The following is a 12,943-nucleotide window of genomic DNA, read 5'->3' on the forward strand; positions in this document are numbered from 1 at the left end:
CCTGTTGGAAATACCCATGAGCTGTCACGGCAGCAAACTGGCTGGGGTGGCGAGGCAGCCAAAGGTCCTGTGCTAAGAGCAGGAGCTGATCCAGCTCTCTGCCACTCCTCCGGGGAAGGCTGCCACCCAGAAAATTAACTCCTTTTTGACCCCTATCCCATCCCCTTCCAATTCATGCAGCAAACTTCCTGCCACTGAGAGTCCCCGTAGTACCCCAAGGGGAGCAGGGCATGGGCGTGCCGTGCTGAAAGGGATCTGTGTATCGCCCCCAAATGTTCACATGCCAGGGGGAGGGGATAGTGCACCCCAGCCTGGGGCTGGGGCATCAGTGTCCGTTTCCCTAGGGATGAGAGCATCTGCTGTACAGTGTCACTTTCTTAGCAGGCTGGTGGCCTTATGCTGCTGATCCAAGGATTCCAAAGCCCTTCACAGGCTCATGGAAGAATTCTTCTCTGACCACAGCCACCGCTGGGGTGGAACACGCCAGAGGGTAACAGCTTCCCAAAATGGCCTGCTATGATAATGAACGTAGCATCAGTGCTGCAGGCAAGAATCCCCAGTTTTAAAGTGCTGCACCTGTGTAATCTGAGGGGATGGGAAAGATGTCTATTTTGAGCAAGTCTCGCATCATGTAATTAAAAACTGGATGCTTTCTGGGGCATGGATTGTCATTTTCTATATGTTTGTACAGCATCTGGCATGCTGGGCGCTCAGCCTCTTGGCCTCTAGACACTACCATAGTATAACTGTTAAATAATAATATTCACATGACCTATCTACCCCAGGGAGAAAGATTAGGGACAAATTCTGATCTCTATTATCCCACGTAAATCCCTAGTGACTCTTAGTAACTTCAGTGGAGTTACTCTGGATTTACACCAATGTCACGGTAAAGAATTTGGCCCTTAAAGTTGAACATGCAACCTGAACCATGGTATTTCCTGTCTTGTACAGCTATAACATTCTCTTACGGTTGTTTTTGTGTAATAATTCTGTGTAACCAAACATATGGGAGAAACAAACGTGTGCAGTTCCCGATGCCCATGAGAAATTAGTGAATTAAACCACGACGCTGTGCACATCCCCTAACCGAGACACTTGTGATGCTGCTGTAACCTGCCTTCTTCTCTGCCCTGCCCTTCCCTACTGTTTCTTACTTCCATCTAAAAGAAAAGGAGTACTTGTGGCACCTTAGAGACTAACCAATTTATTTGAGCATGAGCTTTCGTGAGCTACAGCTACCAGTCACCAGTCCATCTAAAAGAAAAGGAGTACTTGTGGCACCTTAGAGACTAACCAATTTATCTGAGCATGAGCTTTCGTGAGCTACAGCTCACGAAAGCTCATGCTCAAATAAATTGGTTAGTCTCTAAGGTGCCACAAGTACTCCTTTTCTTTTTGCGAATACAGACTAACAGGGCTGTTACTCTGAAACCTGTCATTACTTCCATCTACTGCATCCTGTCTAAAGTGAGTCCCTGATCCTGCAAATGGCTACATGGATTCAGGGGTTCTCTTGCACAGATCCACTGCTCTGGGGCAGGAACCTTCGTATTTGCTCTGGGAAGTGCCTCACGGACTTGTGAGTGCTGAAAAATCAGACCCCCAGGCTCCGTTCCACCGGTATGCCAGGAGAGCTCAGCTGCACTGACCTAGATCCAGAGACTGGGTTTTTTGGTGACACACTGGGGAGAAGGATTTTTTTTTTATCCTATTTTCATAAAGTTTAGCACATTCCAGGCAGCTGCTGAGAATAACTGAACAGGGAGCAGCCAGTGCTCCTCTGTTACATAATGATTATTGTTATAACAGAGGACTAGATGTTTTCTCACTAAAACAAAAGTCCTGTTTGTGTTGCTTAGTAATGACTGGTTACTAGGATCTCATGTCTGAGCTAACTGGGCTTCTTGGGTGGCTGACTGCTTTCTGGGCCCTTTTAGGGTATGTGGCATATATACCGGTGGAGCTGCTGGAGTCCATGAAGGATGAGTCCCAGGCTCCCCTTACACCCTGTGTTGTTAGCTGCCCCCCTTTCTCTTCTGGACGCTTACAGCCAGATTCTGTACTGCACTTTTCAGGAGATAACGCACATATGCCATGACCCAGGAAGGTGCAGTGGGGTCTGGGGAGGGAAGGTGGGTTTAAGAACATGAGAACAGCCATACTGGGTCAGACCAAAGGCCCCAAAGGAATGAACAGAACAGGTAATCATCAAGTGATCCATCCCCTGTCACTTATTCCCAGCTTCTGGCAAACATCCTGACACCATCCCTGCCCATCCTGACTAACAGCCATTGATGGGCCTATGCTCCATGAATTTATCTAGTTCTTTTTTGAAGTTATAGTCTTGGCCTTCACAACATCCTCTGGCAAGGAGTTCCACAGGTTGACTGTGCATTGTGTGAAGAAATACTTCCTTTTGTTTGTTTTAAACCTGCTGCCCATTAATTTCATTTGGTGGCCCCTCGTTCTTGTGTTATGAGAAGGAGTAAATAACACTTCCTTATTTACTTTCTCCACACCAGTCCTGATTTTATAGACCTCTATCATATCCCCCCTTAGTCATCTCTTTTCCAAGGTGAAAAGTCCAAGTCTTATTAATCTGTCCTCATACGGAAGCTGTTCCATACCCCTAATAATTTTCGTTGCCCTTTTCTGCCCTTTCCAATTCTAATATATCTTTTTTTGAGATGGGGCGACCACATCTGCACGCAGTATTCAAGATGTGGGCGTACCATGGATTTATATAGAGGCAGCTTACATAGAGGCCACTTCTGTACCTTCTAGATGCTGGGCTGTTCGGAGGGCTGGCATGGGTCCCAGCATACATTACAGCCCCCCTGCAGGCTGCGTGAATTAATGGCATTTCCCAGGCCAGTGGGCTGCCACCAGAGCAGGAGATCACAGCATGTCCCACCCAACATCCTCTGATCCTGAAGGATGCCCAGGAGAATGGAGTACGGCAGCCTTCAGCAGCCCTGCACTGGGAGAACTCTGCTGCTCTAGTACAAAAGGGCTTTTTCCTGCTTCTTAAAAACTTCCCTAATGAGCTGCTCCCAGAGCCACGCAGGGTGGCCGAATGGGGGCAACCGTGAAAGCATGTCCCTGTGTGGCTGTGTGATGCTGCAGAGCAGAGCCTGGGGGAAACCCCTATCTGTGTAATTCCTCATGCCTCTTCCCTGGGAGGGGGAGACTTGCCACATGGGTCTGCAGTATGGGAGTGAGCTTTGTTTCTCCTCGGTTGATATCTCCAGCTGTCATTGACTGGGAAGGACAGAGAGCACCTCTTTCCTGGTTCCTTGTGTCGGTGTTTCTTTTTTGGCTCCTGCGCAATCTGTCTCTCACTATGGCTTCTATGAGTCCCTGGATGGTTCCATCCCTTGCTGGCCACCTCTCCCACTCATTCCCTTTTATTGAACACACTGACGTGACTATAAGATATCTCCGTCCGCAGATTCACAACCTGAAGGCAGAGGTGAAAGTAAGCCGGTCTGGTCCGGTCCGGCATACCGGTAAGAAAGCCGGGACACAGCCGACCATACTGGCAGGGCCGCTGTTGAGGGTGGGGGGGTGCAAAAGGGGCAGCTGCCCCAGGGCCCGGCAATTGTCGCTGGAGCCGCGGGCAGCATGGGCCAGGCAGTGCTGAAGGGATGGCTGGGGGAGTCTGGCCCCAGACCCGCCCCTTCTGCCTGAGGCTCTGCCCCTTCCAGGGGCCCAGAGCCACCCCCACACCTTGCCCAGGACCCCAGCTGCCCTGCGTACCGGGAGCAGCAGGCTGGAGTAGCCTGGACACGGGCTGTGGAAGGAAGGCCACGCAGCAGGCAGCCCGAGAGCCAGGCTTGGAAGCAACACGTTGCCTCTCGTTGGCTGGGGGCTCCGTAGCAGAAGCAGGAGGATACCGGGCGGCAGCCAGCAAGCAGGACGTGGGGGTGGTGGGAGGCTGGTGTGGATGGGCCCCAATGAGACATGGTGGTTACCCTGACACAGTTCTACTGCAGTGCCCCTCGGGGCTGAATTCAGAACGACTGGTGCTGTTTGCATTGGAACTGTCAGTCATTGTGTCTGGGGCAGTCACACCTTTTCATTTCCTGCCAGTCCCAGGAAATGAATCATCTGTTACTTACTAGAGATGCTTAAGCGTTTGTAGGACCCTCCGAGGGCTAGCACCCGAAGAGCCTGGGGCGGGGGGCGAGGGGAAACCATGTCCAGCATGTGCCACTGAGCTCATAGTACATGTTAGTTCCTTGTAGATGCCTGGTAGCCTGCAGAAGCACTGCATTCACAGCCACAGCCCACAGTGGAGTGAGTGGTATATAGCATAGAATGGCTGTTCTGTGGGAGACAGAGGAATCCCGTACCAGTTATCAAGGCAGAAGTTTATCTGCACCAGGTCTCACAGCCATTAAACATGGAGGGAATGCAGAGAGAGTGGAGGTCTGTCTGTGTTTCACTGGGCAGGGCCCTCTCAATTGTTCAGTTTGGAGTCCCCACATCTATGGATGTTTCTCATACTGTTTTGCAGATATTCAGGAGTTCTATAAGCTGAGCTTACTTTCTGCACACCCGCAGCATCAGATCCCAGATCCAGCCGCCGGTACATCTAAGAATGAGCATGATGCTGGAGAGCTGGGCTCTCCTGGTAGCCCTGGAGATCCCCAACGTACTCTGGAGGTAAGAAGGGTGACTCCTGCTTTCTGTGCTATGCTGCATGAAAACCCCAATTCTCCCCACTTTGTCCCATCTCAGTTACATAGATACCAGTCAAGTGAGGGGAAAAAGAAGATTCTCTGGGCAAACTAACAACCCTGTAACGGTGCAGCACATGGATGTGTCCCCTCGACACAGGCCAGTAAGCTATTTTCAGCACAGGCATAGGGGTAGTGGATGCCGGCACTTTTATTCTGTTCAATACACATTCTTAGCCCATCCTCACTGTGGTGTCTGAGCACCTTCCAGCAACACATCAAGCGATGTGAGTAGCATCTGCTGTGTGTAGCTTGTCCTCTCTCCCATCCTCTCTTCACCTTGCACACGACATGGAAGGTTTGGGATGGTGGGAGTTCATTTCATAGTCTTGGGTCAGCTCACGAGGAAGCTCTGTCTCCTGCACGGACAACATTTATCCTGATGGTAGAAAGTTCCCTTGTGCCAGGGGCATGCAGCTGTGGACCACAGGCCTTATCCGGGTGCATCAGGCAATCTTTTAGATATGCTTCTGGGCCCTGGCCAGTGAGTGCATTGAAGATGGGGACCGGGACCTTTGAACTCAATTCTGTATTCATTGAGAAGCAAGTACAGGGAGCAGAGGACCGGGGTGATGGGCTCAGGGTAGCCCATGTCACTGAGGAGTCATGCTGTGGCATTCTGTACTAGCTGGACTTTCTCCAGGGTTGAGGGCCTCGTGCCCAAGTACATTGCATTGCTGTAATCCAGCCTGGAGGTGAGCAAGATGTGTCTAACAGAGGCCAGGTGGTTGTTCACCAAGATGGAATGGAACCTCCTAGCCAGCTGCAGATGGCAGAAAGCATTACTTACAGATGCTGCTGAGAGAGCCTGTGGGGGTAGCAGTGTGGTCATATGGGGTGAACGACAGGTAGAGGTGTGTCTCACCTTTATAGGCTGGCGCCTGAGTCCAGTTCACCTGCCGTCTCCATGTAGGTGTTGACTAGGATCAGAGAGAACTTACCCTGTTGGGTCTCCAGGGTCTGGCTGTCAGCAGTGGATCTCTTTCCTAGGATACATGGAAGGATAGTTTCAAGGGCCTTCCCTTCCATTCATCCCCTAAAGCCTAACATTACTGGATGGTAATTCACGCTACTGTCTTGGCAAGAACAAGTGCTCAGGGCGGAGCAAAGATGGGAGGCTTTTCTGGTCCCTGGGTTATGGGTGCTTGACTCCCTCCCTCAGCAGTCCGGTCCCATGCAGGGATACTGAACTGATCACTTCAACACCAAGTGCCAATATAGCCTAGTTCCCAAGCTAGCCTCTGGTCTGTCCGTTCATCTTGCTTCGCAGGCAATAGCTAAATGCAAGTACAAAAATAAAAATCATTGGCCATAAACCCAACCCTTGCACTCACCACCCACTGGTATTTACTCCACTGTTGGCTACAAAGGTGGACAGAGCAGGTGTCCTATAAAGCTGCCTAACTTTGGATTCAGAAGGCTGCAAATGGGAATAAATACCTAGATTCATAGAGTTTAAGCCCAGATGGGACCATTAAACCTGCTAGTCTGTATATCACAGGGTGTTAAATTTCACCCAGTAACCCCTGTGTTGAGCCCAGTAACTTGTCTGGCTAAAGCATAACATCCCAAAAGATATCAAGTATTTATCTGAAGACATCTGAGGCATCACTTCCCTTAACAGTTTGTTCAAATGGTTAATCACCGTCACGGTTAAAAATGTGTCCCGTATTTCTAATTTGAACTTGTCTGGCTTCAGCTTCCTAACACTGGTTCTTGTTCTTTCTTTCTCTGCTAGATTAAAGAGCCCGTTAGCACCCCATATTTGCTCCCTATCACAGCTTGCCTAAGCCAGTAGGGCATCTTGCAAAGAGCGCTCACCTTCATCTTATAGCAATAAATTCATACTTAAGATGGCCACCTGGGCTTTAAATTGCATCATATTATAAAACAGGTTCAGCCAACAAGGTGCAGCCAGAGTTAGGCCCCTGATCAATTTGGGTTTCTTGGGTTAAGACTCGGGAAACCCTTCCTGTCCTTCCCAGCTGCAGCCAGACCTTTGATTTTGTCTGCTGGGCCCTGATTGGCTTCTACCGGCTCCAGCAGCTGGGTGGCCTCTCTAGGCAGTTCTTTGAAGTCTAAACTTGCTGCTCTTGTTCTCCAAAAGGACACCTTCTTAGGCTGGGGTGTGCCAAGACTAGGGCCTCCGGTGGGGGACAAAATGCCTTGGACACCCAGTCACACATCCCACTGTAAACAAATCATCTCTCTGTTTTCTTTTTGATGGGCTTGTTAAATCTCATTGTTGGGCATTTTCTCCAGCCCTCGAATCATTTTTGTGGATCTTTTCTGCACCCTCTCTAAGAAAGTGTGGACACCAGAAATGTACACAGTATTCCAGTAGTGGTCTCACCAATACCATGTACAGAGGTAAAATCTGCTCCCCCTTTTCCAGATTCAAACTCTGGAGTCCAGGACTCTGAGCGAGAGAACCCAGCCACCCATCCATTCACCCCCAAGAGTTCATTACTGTGGATTATGCTTCTCAAACTGCCATGGCCTAAATATGGGACACAATGTGTGACAGACACAAAATTAGGGACACAAAAAATTTAATCATACTGAAAACATAAAATGCTGCAGGAATCCTCCCTTTAATTAAATAATTCTTTCTACGACTTTAATGATTTAAGGATTAAAATCTTTTAGCTTAATGATTCTGCATTTCAGATTTACATAATTTTCAATTATGCCAGTGAGGGAACTCCAGATCAGTGTGGAGTATAGAGAACTTCAGGGCTGAAAGAAGTGATGTCCCTTTAAATGAAATACACTTGAGAGGTAGGAAGGATAGACAGCAATGCAAAGAAACCTGTAGTGGACACAGGAATGCTTTAACTCTCTGTGAGGTGTTTTCTGAAGCAGCATTTCTCAACCTTTTCAGGTTGGCAACCCCTTATTTCAAGTCAAACATTTCTGTAGCCCCCCCATTTCCTTTTGAGTAAGGGTAGAGCATGTATCAATGCTCAGCCTAAGTCATGTATTTGTGTGCATGTTTCAAGGGACTGACAGAGACTAGAATCCTGAAACAGAAGGGTGTGCAAAATGTGCCCTGCTTTGGTTTGCAAAAAAAGTCCGTGCCTCAGACATACCCGCCCCAACGGCCTTTGGTGGCGTCTGTGGGGGCCTGGACTCAAGCAGCAAGTCGTGGACTTTTTGCTTTGAGGGCTGAGCTGAAAAATCTGAAAAAAAAGTGATTGGTTCAAACCCAAACTGGCTTTTGTTGGGCTTTTTCCCACCAAAACAGGCCTCTCCCTCTGCCGCAAAAATATTCTGGGCAAACCCTGTTCAGGTGCATTTCCATCTGGCTTTTTCAATTAACTGACTTTTAAAATGAAACACTGGGTCTGCCACAAAAAGTGGGCACATTTCATTTTGAAATAATAAAACGATTTTCAGCTTTTTTTTTTAATCTGAAACCATTTGCTGAATTCTACCGGAAGTCACGACTAACTTTGGTGCCCTGAAAAATGCATTTTTCAGCAGATATGCCATTCGCTGAAATTTTTTTGCCCAGGTCTAGTCATGGCCCTGTGATTGAGAAACGCTGCTCCAGAGACCCTTTAGATCTTAGCAGCCTTATACCTGGTCAGCAGCTGGACCGTGTGGGGTACAGCAGCTGGGAATGAGCCAATCCACCTAGCTCTGAGAAGCTTTGATCATCAGCAAAGTCATGTGGAAGCAAATGGAAAAGCTAAACCAGGCCCGGAGCAGTAGAGTGGGAGGAGTGTTTACAATAGCATCTTAGCTGGCAGCAAGTGCTTGCTCGAGTGTTAAGACCACGAGGCCTGTTACGCCTCTGGGCCCCACTGAGTTGAACTTCCTCAGATAGGCAGGATTGTAAACATTCTCGGTTGAGTGTTCGAAGGGAGGAGACAGCTGCATGTACTTTCTTTCAGTAGTTGTTTGTTGTATGGGTAGCAGGGCTGGAGAATGGGATAGCAGAGATCTTTTAAAGTCCCCTTATGTCTGCGCCTCCTCAGCCCTCCGTTCTCTCCCATCCTGCTCTGCTTCAAATTTTCCAAAAGCTTAAAATCTCTCCTGCAGCTCGTGCTTTGTTTCCTCAAACATATGTTTGCTTTATGTTTGAAGTAGCCTTACTATTAAAGAGTTAAGTGCTGGCAAACAGAACCAAACCGTGGCTCCCGCCCAGTCTAGAAGAGGATAGGGGGACTTCCTGTAGCTGCTGAGGAATCCCCCCTTCCTATGGAGCCTGTGTCCACTGTTCTGCACTGAAGACGCCGATAGACAGGAAAGAGTTAATCCTTGCTACGCTCTGAATCTCACCAGGGTGGAATATGACCTCCAAGGGACCGTTTCCGGCATTTCCAAGAGTCTATAAATGCATGAGGTAGCTCATCTGTCCTTGAGAGTTAATTTTTAACCTATTCAAAACTTGGCCACCAGGGGGCAGAAAAGGCACCTTCCTCTCCAGCCGCGCGCCCAAGCCAGAGGGTGTTTTCCTGGGAAGCGAGACGCTGTGATGCCAGCAGGCTGTGCCAGGCCGGTCAGCCTGCCCTGTTATATGGCCCCAGGCTGGGACAACATGCAGGAAGCCAGTTCCCCGTGTAATTCTCTTTGGGAAGGAGGAAGGCTGGCCTTTTGGCTACAGTTACTGCATATGCATACAGCACCTGTCACAGTGGGGCTAGAATACAAATCACAGAGAGCAGTAATCCCTCCCCCAAGAGCTGTGCTCTGTTCTTCCAGTCAGGAGCCCTAGGTGTGAGCACCAGCCTCTTGCCTGTCCCCCCAGTCTGGCTAGGCTTGTGGGATGGTAGAGCAGCCAGTCAGAGCTGATTTTTCTCACTTGATAGTAGGCACCTTCACTTCACTCCTGCCTGCAGGCTCCTGCGTCCTCTCTCCTCCATCCAGGGACCCTGGGTCTCTCATGCTGGTGGAGACAGGCTCAGTTTCCAGTCCTTCTTTTCCCAAGTGCAACAGCCTGTACTCGTGTGAGCTGTGCTTCCTGGCCCCACTCCATGCCTTCCCGTTCCCCATCTCTGTGCATACAGCCTTCTCTCTGGCTTGCAGAGGCAGGTATGTGAGCCCATGGCCTACACAGCAAATGCAGAAGGAGTAGCCGTAGCCTCCTGAGCTTATTAAGGGAGACCTGAGGGTTTTGTCTCACTGGCGAGGTCTGTGGAAGAGATACTGAGCGAGTCTGTAGCAATCCTAGTGTGTCACTGAACTCAGTGGAGAATAGTCCCTTTTGTGCAGGTTTCAGGGGCCTATAGCACAGTCTCTCGCACTCACTTGGATGGGCAGTTTCTCCCTTTCCATGCCAATGAGGCTCTGCCTAACACCAGTTCCTCAAGTTCAGGACAGCAGTAACCTGGGTATTTGTGTATTGGCAGAGGACAGAGCCCCACGGGGGATGTCTCTGGGACGCAGAACCCCAGGGATCCCTGAGTAGCATCTCTCACTGAGAACCCTTAGCACTGGGCTGCTGGCACTGGACTGTCAGTGTCGCGGGGGGGCATGGGTCTGTAGGAATACAATGGCATCAGAAGGAAGTGTCTGAAACTGAACAGTGCCAAAGCCACAAGCTTCTACTCTGATGAGCGGCATAGAATTGCATTCTCTCAACCAAAGGTTTCAGAGTAGCAGCCGTGTTAGCCTGTATCCGCAAAAAGAAAAGGAGGACTTGTGGCACCTTAGAGACTAACCCATTTATTTGAGCATGAGCTTTCGTGAGCTACAGCTCACTTCATCGGATGCACTCAGAACTCCTTTTCTCTCAGCCAAAGGGGTACCCTAGTTTGTGGTGCACTACTCAACCAGTCCAGCAGGGGGCAATGGTGCACAGACATAGAATCAAGAAAAGGAGTACTTGTGGCACCTTAGAGACTAACCAATTTATTTGAGCATGAGCTTTCGTGAGCTACAGCTCACTTCATCAGATGTTTACCGTGGAAACTGCAGCAGACTTTATATACACACAGAAATCATGAAACAATACCTCCTCCCACCCCACTGTCCTGCTGGTAATAGCTTATCTAAAGTGATCAACAGGTGGGCTAGCACCAACAGGAGAGTGAATTTGTGTGGGGGGGTGGAGGGTGAGAAAACCTGGATTTGTGCTGGAAATGGCCCACCTGATGATCACTTTAGATAAGCTATTACCAGCAGGACAGTGGGGTGGGAGGAGGTATTGTTTCATGATTTCTGTGTGTATATAAAGTCTGCTGCAGTTTCCACGGTAAACATCTGATGAAGTGAGCTGTAGCTCACGAAAGCTCATGCTCAAATAAATTGGTTAGTCTCTAAGGTGCCACAAGTACTCCTTTTCTTTTTGCGAATACAGACTAACACGGCTGTTCCTCTGAAACCAGACATAGAATCATAGACCATCAGGGTTGGAAGGGACCTCAGGAGGTATCGAGTCCAACCCCCTGCTCAAAGCAGGACCAATCCCCAATTTTTGCCCTAGATCCCTAAATGGCCCCCTCAAGGATTGAACTCACAACCCTGGGTTTAGCAGGCCAATGCTCAAACCACTGAGCTATCCCTCCCCCCCCCCCGGCCAACCCTGGCACTGGGACCAGGAGAGAGCCTAGGAAGGATCCTCTTACGTGCCTGCAAGGGACCAGTGAATTCTCACCAGCAGCACGGGCATAACCGCGGGGGGGATGGGGACGTGGCCCCTTCTAGGAACCTCACCCTCAGCGTGGCTGTAGGATTAGTGCAGCCCCACCCTGGTTCCTCTCCTCCAGCTACTTTTTGGCTGTGGTAAGACGGCTGACGAGCGAGGCTCGCTTCCATTGGCCCGGCTCACTCAGCTAAGAGAGATGCTTTTTATCCTTCTCGGCTTGTCTGATGCACCCCTCGCTGTGGGATCTGGGCTCCTCTACAGCCACCTTTTGGCCTCTCCCGTGTTTTCCTTTGCTTTCCTTGGCTCTGTCCCACCCATCTCTGTGTTTAATTGCAGGACACTCCTCTGGATTGTGAGCAGAGACTGGTGCAAGGGGCCACGGGAAGCAGCATGCTGGGGCAGCAGCCACAGCTGGTGAGAGTGACTGAGAGCAGGCTGGAGTCGCCAGCCAGTGTTTGCTGCCTGGTGGTTCATGCCCACAGCACCCTACCCAAGGTGAGTCTCCGGGTTGCACAGGGACTTTTCATTGGTGGAACTGCGTGTGAGCGCAAGGCGTTTAACCAGGCTGGTAGAGTTAAAGCAGCAAAACAAAAAGTGTAGACAAGCTCTAAGAAAAGGGGGAGCCTGGACTGCAGGGTAAAGCACCTTTCAGCTGGTTTAGGACTGCACCAGATAGAGCAGAGCCACCATGCAGAAGTGTGTAGAAATCCAGTTCCAGTTCTCTGCTTCCCAGGGCTGCAGCCAGAGCCCATTCCAAACAGACATAAAAACCCAGTGCTGGTTCTTCTCTTCCTGCTGGATAGTTTGTCTGTTCTTATGTGCTGCTTGCCTTCCCCTCCTGGCTGCGATGCTTCTCACTGGACCAGCACATCTGTTTCTCGTATGCAGTCCTGTGGGCACAAGGGGTAGAATGACATAATGGGGAAGGGCATGAGAGGGTGCTGGGACCCCATGGCTCCCCACGTCTTCTTTTCCTGTAGAATTGATGTTTACAGACTCACCACAAAACGATGCTGACTCCAGATTTTTACTGGGAAAACTAAGACTTCTGTTTCTTTCATGCGATTCAGCTGAGCCTGAGTCCATCCCAGGGTCCCTATGGACTCCAGCTCTTGAAGGCAACTTCCCGGGAGTCTGCCCAAGAGCTGGGAGTGTGACTTCAGTGCTGTTGTAGTGTCCCCATAGCAAATCGTGTGTAAGGGCTGGGAAGGCACTTCCATTCTTGATGCCTTTTCAAATGAATTATCCTCTGGGCTGAGAGCGATTCTTTGGCAAAGTTTGGTACGTTTCCATATGGGTGTTTTAGAGGCATCTGGGAATGGGGAAGAGCAGATATAAGAAATGTAGCAGATGCCTTTTCTTGTGCCTGGCTAACACCAAAGACCAGGTTGTTTTAAAAACTCCAGCCTCTCGTGGGGTCAGTCCTCTGTGACAGAGAGAAATATGAGGTAGAAATAAAGAAGCTGAAAATCCTTCCCCACACATATGCAGTATTCCAGTTTTCCACTGAACTTTAAAAACAGTGAAGTCCAGAGTTCAGGTCACCAGATGTTTGACTCTTGCATCTTTCATAGCTGTGCATGCCAAGGATTCACACTGCACA

General features: G+C 49.6%; 1 protein-coding gene across 6 annotated transcripts in view; it reads left to right on the forward strand.

Annotated features, from left to right (window-relative positions):
* DLG3 (discs large MAGUK scaffold protein 3) overlaps positions 1–12,943 on the forward strand; it is a 177,862-nt gene that overhangs the window by 19,244 nt on the left and 145,675 nt on the right. For 5 of the 6 annotated variants that reach the window (XM_048865169.2, XM_048865171.2, XM_048865173.2 and 2 more), the window contains exons 3-4: positions 4,523–4,671; positions 11,677–11,835. In XM_048865169.2, coding sequence (XP_048721126.1) covers positions 4,523–4,671; positions 11,677–11,835 — 308 coding nt within the window. Of the gene's footprint in view, positions 1–4,323; positions 4,672–11,676; positions 11,836–12,943 lie in introns of those variants that run through there. The other variant, XM_048865170.2, reaches the window with a different exon arrangement.

The sequence above is a fragment of the Caretta caretta genome, chromosome 9 (assembly GCF_965140235.1).
Source record: "Caretta caretta isolate rCarCar2 chromosome 9, rCarCar1.hap1, whole genome shotgun sequence".
NCBI classification, from domain to species: domain Eukaryota; kingdom Metazoa; phylum Chordata; order Testudines; family Cheloniidae; genus Caretta; species Caretta caretta.